Below are 11,736 nucleotides of genomic sequence, written 5' to 3' on the forward strand. Positions count from 1 at the left end.
TATATATAATATGAATGGATTCGTAGAAATAATTTTAAAATAACAAAATATTGTAACAATTTATTATCTACATAAAGAATGGATTTAGAATTTTCTATCTAGAATGTGAAATTTATATGAACAATTTAAAATGAAAAATTATGGTTTTTTATTTTTATATTATCGAATAATTCATTCTATAAAAAATTATATAAACTCCTTTTATTCAAATACTCCTTCCATCGCTAGAAAAAGTTTATACTTTTAGTATTCTATAAAGCTAGTGAAAATTATTAATTTAGAGTTAATCAAAAGCCAAATTATCAAAATATTTTAATTTATAGTTTTATCAAACACATTAAATAGAGTAGCTTTAATTTTTTAAATAATTACTCCCTCCGTCCCAAATTGATAGACAGTTTAGGACAAACACGGATATTAAAAAATTTAAATTCTCTAGATAAAATGACTTAATACGGAGTATCATACTTGCACTCATTTAATATAGTGACATTTTTTGTTTTTTAGTGACTTTTATTGTATTTTCAAAATATTTCATATAATCAATGAGGATATGTTTGACAATTATTTGGGGAGATAAATATCTAGTGCCTATAATTTGGGATAAAGAAAATTGAAATATTGACTATCAATTTGGACGGAGTGAGTAACTTATAATCATTTATTAAAAAAGTTGAAAGACTATTTTTTAACTATTATAACCACTTAACAATACTTAATTAATTTTTAGTTTTTATAAAAGTATTTTAATTTATTCTAAGTAGGCATCTACCATTTAGTTTTACAAAAGGGATGTTTGTGGAGCATGTTACAATTTTGATAAATAGGCTGTTTATTTGCATACGACAAGAAGAAAAAACTCACCGTATTGAGGGGGTCAGGAGACTCGTAAACATGGGGTGGGTTATGACCAAAACGCGTGAAAGGCGCACGGAATCTTACAGCTTGTCCGAACGCGTAGACTCCGATCCGAATCGCTGAGTCCGCTCAATCACAAAGAAAAATGGAGTAAGTTTCTTCTCCTAGTTCACCATTTCAAAAGGTTTCTCAGTTCTTGTAATTTTCTCTTCCAATGGCGACTCCAATCACGAAACTTCACTCTTCCATTTTTACCCTCACTCTATGCCTTATCACCACTCTATCCTTCTCCACCTTCACTCCCACCGATAATCATCTCATCAACTGCGGCTCCGCAGTCGCCGCCACCGTTCATAACCGCCAATTCATTTCCGACGAAGAATTTTCCAATTCCGATACCCCACTTCTCTCCGCTACACGTACAATTCCACTCGCTAATCAAAACACTAACCCTAACACTCCTCAAATTTACAACACAGCTAGGGTTTTCAACAAGCCCTCTAAGTACGTTTTCGAGATCAAGGATCCAGGGACCCATATGGTACGTCTTCATTTTAACCCATTTCGCTCTTCAAATTTTGACTTAAAGAACGGTCGGTTCCACGTTTTGGTTAACGGGTATGTCGTTTTGAGCAATTTTACTGTGGTAAATATGGTGAATAATTGGATAATTAAGGAGTATTTAATCTGGGTTGATTCTGATAAGGTTATGATTGAGTTTATTCCAATTAAGAGAGGTGAATTTGGTTTTGTTAATGCAATTGAAGTTATATCTGCACCTAAAGATTTAATTGGTGATGTGGCAACTCTAGTGAACGGTTTTGAAAATGAAAATTTAGTTGGATTAAGCAAGCAGGGTCTTGAAATTATGTATAGGATTAATGTTGGAGGTCCGAAGATTACGCCTTTTAACGATACAATTTGGAGAACATGGATTCCCGATGATCGATTCTTTGAATCGAGCGAGTTGGCTACTCGGGTTTATTTCAGTGGCAGAATTAAGTATCAGAATGGAGGTGCTAGTAGAGAAGTCGGCCCGGATTTTGTTTACAATACTGCTCGAGTAATTTCCAGCACGAATTCTTCGATTGTTAATGGAAATATGACATGGGTGTTTCCAGTTGTTCAGGGTTATCAATATCTTGTTAGATTGCATTTTTGCGATATCGCCAGTATGTCACTTGGTTTGCTATACTTTAATGTCTATCTTAATGGGAATTTGGCATATGAGAATTTGGATCTCAATTCTAGAACATATGCATTGGCTTCTCCAGTTTATACGGATTTCGTCGTCGATAGCGAGAGCAACGGGGTTATAAGAGTGAGTATCGGACCTTCAAATTTTAGTATGGCGCATACTGTCGATGGCATATTGAATGGAGTTGAGATCATGAAGATGAATAATTCAGCGGGTAGTCTCGACGGAAAGATGTGCGCCGGGATGGTACTGAGCAGCTGGCCGCAAAAGAGTGTCGGTGTTTTGGTTCCATTTGTTGCTGTTTTGTGTGTGTTGTTGAGTGTGTATGTTGTTATGCAGAGGAGGATCAGTGGTATGAGGGACTCTATTGTATGGTCAAAATTGCCTACCGATGTCTCGGAAGTTGCATTAAAGCAAGGAAATCAGCATTTTACTGCCAAAAAATGATGTGAAATACAGGTTTTTGTATGATATAATTTGTAATGTGATAGTTTCTTAATTTCTAATCATATTAATCTGGAAACTTGGAGTGTATTAATGTAAGTAAGTTGTATGTAAAGCCTGTAATAGTGTATTGTAAATTTTGCATTTTCTTTGCGTCTGTTGCGCCTTTCTAATGATATTAGAGTTTTTGTGTATCCTGTTTTCTATCAAGCTGTTCTTTTCTAATTTACTTGGAGTTATTTTTCAGTACGAAAATTTATCCAATCTTACATTTTAAATGCTTTATTCTGAAAAGGCTTTTGAAATTTTACACAATATGAAAAATAAAAATAAGGTTTTTGATAATCACTAAATTTATAGCAATTAAAATTTAGTCTAAATATATTATATTGACTACTTTTGTTTTTAACTTCGACTTTAATTATAGTTTACTTAAATTAAGTGGAACTGAATGTTATTAAAAATGACAAAATAGACCATCCTTTAACATATATTATCTTTTATTAAATATAAAAGGAGGTTCAAAATAATATCTTTATAATCACATTACTTGAAATGTTAAAATACTAAAATAATTTTTGTGGTTAAATCATAATTTGGTTTCCTGGTATATTCTTAATTTTACTGTGATGTGTCTAGCATTTGTCTAGCATATTTGTAACAAAAACCAAAATAAAATAAATTTGTTTAGCGGTTTGAGAATATGATTAACGATAAAAAAAGAAAATCATTGGAATACCAAAACAAGTACTAAATCATAGAATCTTTGAACTGATAAAGAAAGTAGTAAAAGATTGTATTTTTGTGTTAAAACTGCCACTCCTGCTCTTCTGCTCGCTCGCTTTCTCTTCACAATGGTTAGTAATCTTTATCTGCCGCGTTCTATTAAGTTCGTATGAGTTAAAAAAACCCACATTTTCTAATTCACTGTTGCAAACGATTTCGTCGACGTTGTATTCATGTGTTTCTTTATTCGAATCTTTGTGTGCCTTTGATCTTTCTAAAGTAAGAGTTGACAAGAAGAAGACTTTATCGGCTGTTTCTTGCTTTCTTGACCTTTACTTTGAGTTTCCATTTTCTTTGATGCAATGAAATTCTATATTGCTGCTCTTCATTTTCTTGGTAGCCAAACGTAAACGATTAGAATCCAAGATTAAAGCTTTCTATTTAGAGAGGGATTTTGGATACTTTGTTGTATCGTATCTCTTTGTGGAGAGATTCTTCTATGGCAACTTTTTCCATTACCATCTTGTTCATAATTTATTTCAAATCACCGTTAATATTTGACAGGATTTGTACATTCTTGATGAAGTTCAAATTATTTAAATATACAGAGTTGGATTCCATGTCTCCCGAAACAAGATAATTGAATTTTATTCCAAGAATTGGAAATTTTTGTGATAAATATAATAGAAAATACATTTCAAATTTGGTTGCCGAGTAGTAATGTTTTCAATGTGTACATACATGATTCAATTATACAGATGTAATTGTTACAGGGTTAATCTTTGCTTTTGTTTTGTTAGGTTGTTTAGATAAGCTCAATTTGAAAACTAGGTGTTTAAAAAAAATAACAACGATGCGGCAGCTTTGCTTTAGGAAAAATAGTGTGATAAGTGCAATTAAATCCAGTTGGTTGTTCCTGATCTGTATGACCTGTGTGCTTTTGCAATCAAAATCTGCCATTTTTGGGATCATAAGGATGCCATATCTCTCCACAAGAAAGTTTTGTTTCTCCAAACATTTTGTCTTATCCTCATCAGAATTCTGGAAGTGGGAGTTCAAGTACCAGCCTCTCTGGTCTGGATGATTCTCAGCTGGGAAGTTTTGACTCCACAGCGGAGTCTATACCCGATTCTACAGAACAGAATGATCTTGGTATTACTTATGTTTCACCTGGCGAACTTGAGAGCCAACAATCTGATATTCAACAACTTGAGCCGCAGATATGTCAACATGGACAGCAGCAGGATAGACCAGACTACGTAAAGGGTGCTTGTGCCTTTCAATTAACTCAGTACTTGTATCAGCAGCGGCATAGACCCACTGTAAGTTCCGTTTTCCTCTTTTCTGGGGAACACCACTTTACAGTCTTTGGTGTTTTTTTGTTTTCATTTTTGTGACTGATATGTTTATTGCTGATTGTTTGTTTAGGATAACAATATTGAGTTCTGGCACAAATTTGTTTCAGACTTCTTTACTAACGATGCAAAGAAGAGATTGTGTGTTTCAGCGTATCTAAATAGAAGCCTTAGTAGCGATAGCACCGGTTCTTCCCAGGTATGCTATGATAAGGCGTAATAGGATTACATATAATTGTTTAGGAGAGAATAAAGGTTGTTTTTTAGGGAAAGAATCCCACAAGAGTGGGGGTGGGTTTTGGGGGGGAGAAGAGTGTTGCTGAGACTTAATTTTGGAATAAATGATCTCTATTAGCATTCATTGGAATTGTTATGTTAATTTGAAGATTGAAGCTACTATGTTTGTATGCTTCTCAAACAAATACTGGCCTCACATCTGCTCTTGCATCTGAAATTCTGCTTTTTTGGAGTCTTCACTGTATAAAACTCAACAACAAACTTTGACTGATAATTTTTTTTGTACTGTTAATAGATCTCATGAACGTTTTTTTTTATTTATGTGACAATACCGGTAACATACTTGTAATATTTTCAGGGTTGGCATTGTGAGTTCTGCAATCAGAAGGCTTTTCGTGGTTACGGTATGCTATTGTTTTTGTTACAGTAACTTTAGATATCAGTATATTTCTTACTATTCAAATGTTGTCCTTGTGCGTTCAGAAGCAATTGCTGAGGCTCTGCCTAGATTATTCCAAATCAAATACGAAAGACCCACTTTAGAAGAGCTTCTTTATGTTGATATGCCTCATGAATCCCAGAACTCAAGCGGTCAAGTTGTCCTTCGCTATGAACAGGCCAGACAAGAAGGTGTCTATGAGAACCTTCGTATGATACGTGATGGTCAACTTCGTGTTGTTTTCTCTCCAGATTTGAAGGTACGAGGGTTGATAAATGGCCATTTTGAGATATTAACAGCTTTAAGTATATTACTAATTACATTCTTATTAAATAGTTCATTTGTGTTAACTAGATTGGCTCTTGGGAATTTTGTGCACAGCGTCATGAGGAGCTTATTCCACGAAATTTGATAAAAACAAAGGTTATTATTAATTTTTTTTATTTTATTCTGTAAATTGGTAGTTTCCGCTGTTAAGTGAGAATCTTGGTACAGTATTATGATATTGTTGAGCCAGTTATACTTTGATGAATCAACAAGTTGTTGAAAACGAAATGCAAAGTTCATGGTAGTTTAGTAGGCGTTATCATCATGTATAAAAGCTTGTCTTAAATTTCCCTGTAATCCTTAAAAAAAAATTACCAACATTGGCTTATTTAATTAGTCCTTAATTTCCATTAGATGGTAATTTTCTGATTATCTGCTTTGCTAATCCTATATTAAACTTGATCTGGTCATATTTTCTAGCTTAATGTATTTGAGATATTTCCAGTAATGTGTTCTCAAGTGCTCCCCGTATGCATATTTTTTGTTCAGGAGATAAAGATCTCTCTGATTATGTGATTGATTCTTTCTTGCCTACTGGTGCTGCTAAGGTGGTGTGCCAGCAGGGAAACTGTTGATATCAAGAGTCTCCTTTCATAAACGGAGCTCATATTTTGCAGGCACGTCAGCTTGTAGATGCAGCACAAAAATGCCGATTTTCTTCTGAAAATGCATTGTGGCTATTCGAACCTGGTCTAGAAAATACCTTTATTGGGTGAGTTTTCTATATATAAGCAGAGTTCTGAAGTCACTTCCCTGCCTTTTAGCTGAAGTCCTCCGACTGATTACATGTCTCCAATCGTAATAAATTATTATCATTATTAAGTGGGATGGGAAACTGTTTATATGTTTCTAAAAATTGAAATAATGTTCAAGGAGTTCTTTCAATTCATGAAATGCTACAATCAAAAGAACTGAAATTTGTTTCAGGAATATATTTATTTATCAATATAACTATTATTCTTTATTCATCTGATTCATAATGTTTGGCTGTACTTTTTAATATGTGAATGCAGTGTTAACCTATGTGCTTTTGGTATTGCATCAATATCTTTCTTTAGAGTGTTTAGTTTTGACATCCCACCTCTACCATTTTCTACCTTCTGCTTATACAGTACTTTTACAGGGTAAACGAATCTGCTAGTCATTTGACAGAAGCTTTGGAGACATCTTTGTTTACTGGTTATGGATACAGTTTGAGATATATTCGGTATTTACAGGTCATGTTTACCTTCTGATTCTTCATTCTTTGTTCTGCAAAGTGGTCATTGATGCACTACCCGATTGTGTTGCATGAGGATATACTAATTGATTTCTTGTGACAGCTGAACTTCATCAATGTCACCATGTTTTAATAAGACTTCCGATTGTCTTAGTGCATGTCATTAGAAACCACATGACGACTGGTACTGGATTTAAGCATGTGTGAAGATTTTAGTTTAGTCTGAAATTTAGAGTACTTGTCCGAATTGGTTCTGTTGCTTCAGGCAATAAGATCAATTTTAGAAATTGACTTTCTTTGCTTAATGTGTTCTTTCTAGTATATGACCGAGGATGAGTGTGTTTGACATTACAGAATATATTGTTTGTACATCTAAAATACAGAATCCACTGAAACATGTTAATCTCAAAAGTAAAATGAAAAGGAACTTGATAAAAACATGACAGGTCATGTTTACTCATATCTCACCAATTGAACTTGTAATGGAAGATTGGAATTTCAGTATAAAATAAGTAATTATGGACTCTCTTTAGTTCTGATAAAATTTCAAGAGATAACCTAAATATGACGGTTCACTTTCGTCAATATTAGATAATCAAATCCTTGTTTGATTCCACATCCCTCTCATCATAAAGTTAAAATCAGTTATCAGGTATTAATGATAGATAATAGTTTGCAGGAGGCGATGGACTTCAGCCGAGTATCTGGGAAGGGACCAATGGGTAAAATTCATTGAATTTCTTGCTTTCTGATTTATGTTCTTTAATTGTAAGGTTATATCACGAACTTTATCGTGATTTGCAAATAAAACATGAACACCGACCTATTTTTTATTGAGAAAACGCTGATGTGGACGCCATAATATACACTGTTCTGGCAGCCACATCAGCATCTTTCCAATGGAAAATAAGTCGGCGTTCCGATTTGCCTGAAAATAAAAGTTGGTGATTGATTTTGCTTAGTTTTTAAGTTCGTTTTGTAATTGCAGAACACCCTAAAATTCATGATTTTTTTGTAATTAACCCTTAATTGTAACTTGTTGATAATATCGTTAATGTTTAATCTCTGCGGAAAGATGGACATGAGTTTTTGTATGCATTTTCTTTATTGCTAACTTAAATTCTACTACATGGCCAAAATGGATTTAGAATGTGGAAGAAAATGATAGCTTCGGAACATTAGGTAGAATATTTACTTGGCAGCCTGTGCCTCGCGTCTGACACGACTTCTTGAATTGCAATTTTTACTCGATAAAATCAGAAGACTATACTTGAATTACAAAGAAATAATGAGTTATAAGATTTATTTTATCATTTGGCTTGTATTGATGGCATTTTAGATTAATTTGCTGATAATGCTTCAGTTCTTCTGTAGTCCTTGTCTGTGATGTCATTCTGTATGCTAATGATGGGTCCTTTTCATTTTAGATAGGCTTGTTCCAAGCTTAGTTTCTTTTCCCTTGATCGAAACAAGAGCCGATCTTTTCAGCCAGTGAAATCCACTTTCTGAAGCTTGTTGAGGACTTGAAGACTGGTTCGATTAACATTCAAAGACAAGCGATTGTTTTACTCAGGCTACTTGCAAAATATAACACGAACAATTGGTTTGGTATATTTTTAGCAAACTGTGGGGTCATCAGTATTTTAGTCGACTTACTTCGATCAACTGATATAAAGATTCAGGAAGATGCTGTTGCAGCGCTCCGCTACTTATCAATTGATGATATCAATAAAGCAACAATTGCTAATGCAGACGCTACTGAACCTCTTATTCATGTCCTAGAAACAGGAAGCCCGGAGGCTCGAGAGAATTCAGTTGCCACTCTCTTTTGCCTTTCCGTGATTGAGGAGAATAAGGTCATGATTGGGCGGTCCAGGGCAGTTGGAGGTTTAGTTGATTTACTGGGGAATGGAACTCCCAAGGGGAAGAAAAATGCAGCCTCGGCTTTGTTCAATTTGTCAATACTTGACGAAAACAAAGCCCGAATTGTGCAAGCGGGGGCTGTAAAGCACCTTGTGGAGTTGATGGACCCAGCAGGTGTAATGGTTGAGAAGGCTGCTGCTGTTTTGGGTAATCTGGCGACTATTCCCGAGGGAAGGACCGCAATTGGTCAGGAGGGCGGGATCCCTGCTTTGGTCAAGATTGTCGAGTCAGGTTCTACTAGAGGGAAGCCAAACGCAGCTGCTGCTCTTTTGCAGCTCTGCACAAACAGCAGTGGGTTATGCAGCACGGTGTTCCAGGAGCAAAACGTAGCTGATGCTCTTTTGCAGCTCTGCACAAGCGGCAGCAGGTTGTGCAACACAATGTTCCAGGAAGGTGGTGTAGCGCCATTGGTCGAATTATCACGGTCTGGCAATCCAGGGGCTAAAGAAATGGTATAGTTTGAGATTATGGTTTTTTCCATTCGCAAAATAGGTTTGTTGTCTTGTCTCTGAATATGTTTTTGGTTGCATACAGGCTGACGAGTTACTTAGTTACTTGTGAAACCAAGGGCGAGGTAAAGCGAGGGGCTGATTTTCTGGACCCAGCAGGTGTAATGGTTGAGAAGGCTGCTGCTGTTTTGGGTAATCTGGCGACTATTCCCGAGGGAAGGACCGCAATTGGTCAGGAGGGCGGGATCCCTGCTTTGGTCAAGATTGTCGAGTCAGGTTCTACTAGAGGGAATGGGGATCCCCATGAGCGGGGATTATACTCCCCATCCCTGTCCATTCCCGTGGATGGAGAATGATTTTCCCCATTCTCAGTATTCATGGGGTTGATGGAAATTTCCCGCCCAAATAGTAGCGGGTCCCAATGGAGAACGGAAAATCTCCTTCCCGTTGTCATCCTTATTACAAACTCTTTATATAAAAAAAATTCATAAAAATCATACAAAATTTTCATAAAGAAAGACAGATTATAAAATAAATATTTTACAAATCAAGAAGTGAAAATAAATCAAAATCACTTGATAATACAGTGGAATTGTTCAAGGGTATAACAAGAGTAATTTTTTTGATAATAAATATTAAAAACAAGATACGTAAATGATTATCGTTAACGTTTTATTAGAATATAGGTTAAAAATGAAGGAAAGTTCTTACCTAGATCCGGTCTATGAAAAATTCATAGACCTATCCAATGAGGAGTTAGAGAAATGAGAAGAAAGAGAAAATAATAAGTGGAAAGTTTATATCTTATCTGTTTTTAAAAAAAGTATAAAATTATCTTTTTCTTTATTTTCATTGGTCGATTGTTTCCCCTTCAATTATTTTTTTCTTTCATTTTTTCCCCTAAAGCTTCTACAAACTATGTACGTTGAAAGCCAAGAAGTGGTTGGTTGAATCTCTTCTCAACTTTTGAACATAGATATAATTAAAGATTTTTTTATCATTTTTTTAAACTTTAAATTTTTAAAATCTTATTCTAATATTAAATATTAATAAATTAATTTAATTGATTAGATATGATAAATAAAAAAGAGTAGTTAAAAAGATGATATTTTTACGATTTTTAAATAATTCAATTTTGACCCACAATTATTTTAAGATTCTGCAATTAAATCTAATATTTTAAAAAATTGTAAATAGGCATTCAGAATTTTCATTTGTTCTAATAATATTTAAAAGACCAAAATAACTTTTAAAATTACAAATTGATTATAAATTTTTTTAAAAATTCAATTATGTCTAAATTAAATAATGTCTGGAGATTGTTCATTCTAAATCAGGTAATTTTTTTTTCTAGTTATCATAGCTAGACATTGGTACATTACTGAATTTTAAAGGGGTTAATTACTTTAACCTCCATGATAATATATCCCTTTTTCGTAATTTAATTTGTTCATGCAATTATTCTTGAAGAAAATAATTAAGTACTTTATGTTTTGCAAATGAAACTCAATCTTTGGTTCCTTTCCTTACTACGGTGACGACTATAGATCAAGAACTTTCTGCTTTTCCGTTCCTTACTTTGGGACTTAACGTGAATCAGAAAATTTATGCTGACATATTCTAATGTTTATAAGTTATAACTAATTGAATCCAACCAAACTTTAATGTTTTTATGTTCACCATGTTAAAAGAATAGGTATCTATATTCAGTTCAAATTCGGTTTGAATTTTTATTAAATTTGAGATTCAAATTTTGAATATTAAATTTCGAATTTGGCTTATTTAAAATTTTATGTTATTTATGTTCCGCTCGCGCTCTGTTCGTATTCGTTTGTTTATATGCTAAACGAGTCAAGATCAACTTGGTTAATTTTAGTGCTACATGAATCGAAGTCGAGCTCGAGCTCAGTTAACATGATCGAAGGTTGTTAAGCATCTGCACACGTGGTCCCTTTTTATATAAAATTTTTCCGTTTTTTGATTGGCATAAAACGACGACTGTTTTGGAATTTTGTCCACAAAAGAACCGTTTAAATGCAAAGTAAATAGTTAAAGGGCTATTTAATATAAAATATTTATTTGGGACCAAGTAAAAAAAATTAAAAATAAAAATTAATAGTACTATTTAGCCTTAAACTTTTAGTGAGACCAAAATTGATGCTACTTTGATCCAACCAACTACCATCAAAAGCAGGGCAAAGTGGTTAGTCCATTAAGCAGGTTTGGTAATATGACATGTTTATTAATTTGAGAAAATTAGGAAAAATACTCTCTTTTTAAAAATAATATGATTTTCTACCTCAACAAGGAAAAGATAGAAAAAATACCTCACTATTTTAATATATTTACTTTTTTACTCTAACACCTATTTATATTATAATTATACCTATTCATTATTATTATTTTACTCTAACTATATTATTAGGGATTTGTAAGTGACAACTGTCATTTCTTTTCCTTTTTTCTCTCTTTCCTCTCCATTGGCTTTCTTCTTCTCTGTTCTTTTTTTCCGCCATTTTTTTCTTCATTTTCTTCTTCTTCTTCTTCTTCTTCTTCTTCTT

General features: G+C 33.7%; 2 protein-coding genes across 3 annotated transcripts; both read left to right on the forward strand.

Moving 5' to 3' along the window:
• The first annotated feature begins 876 nt into the window (after nt 1–876).
• Nucleotides 877–2,694, forward strand: LOC126688014 (probable receptor-like protein kinase At5g24010). Its single transcript, XM_050382575.1, has one exon. It carries the CDS (start codon nt 1,073–1,075, stop codon nt 2,501–2,503), a length of 1,431 nt encoding a protein of 476 aa, XP_050238532.1. The 5' UTR covers nt 877–1,072; the 3' UTR covers nt 2,504–2,694.
• A 492-nt stretch (nt 2,695–3,186) lies between these two features.
• Nucleotides 3,187–8,429, forward strand: LOC126653590 (transcriptional corepressor SEUSS-like). Of its 2 annotated transcripts, none has more exons than XM_050347514.2 (10): nt 3,187–3,357; nt 4,264–4,548; nt 4,655–4,780; nt 5,177–5,222; nt 5,302–5,516; nt 5,612–5,680; nt 6,202–6,296; nt 6,708–6,801; nt 7,456–7,525; nt 8,235–8,369. In XM_050347514.2, exons 1-10 carry the CDS (start codon nt 3,355–3,357, stop codon nt 8,249–8,251), a joined length of 1,020 nt encoding a protein of 339 aa, XP_050203471.1. In that variant the 5' UTR covers nt 3,187–3,354; the 3' UTR covers nt 8,252–8,369. The 2 variants fall into 2 exon arrangements, with proteins under 2 accessions (XP_050203471.1, XP_050203470.1); XM_050347513.2 differs by having other exon boundaries at nt 3,189–3,357; nt 8,231–8,429.
• Nucleotides 8,430–11,736: the final 3,307 nt, after the last annotated feature.

The sequence above is a fragment of the Mercurialis annua genome, linkage group LG6 (assembly GCF_937616625.2).
Source record: "Mercurialis annua linkage group LG6, ddMerAnnu1.2, whole genome shotgun sequence".
NCBI classification, from domain to species: Eukaryota; Viridiplantae; Streptophyta; class Magnoliopsida; order Malpighiales; family Euphorbiaceae; genus Mercurialis; species Mercurialis annua.

Coding starts and splice junctions, on each gene's coding strand:
- LOC126688014 (XM_050382575.1), top strand. CDS start 1,073: ATGGCGACTCCAATCACGAAACTTCACTCTTCCATTTTTACCCTCACT.
- LOC126653590 (XM_050347513.2), top strand. Junction 5,681..6,201: donor GAAATTTGATAAAAACAAAG/GTTATTATTAAT, acceptor CATATTTTGCAG/GCACGTCAGCTTGTAGATGC. Junction 6,802..7,455: donor GATATATTCGGTATTTACAG/GTCATGTTTACC, acceptor ATCAGTTATCAG/GTATTAATGATAGATAATAG.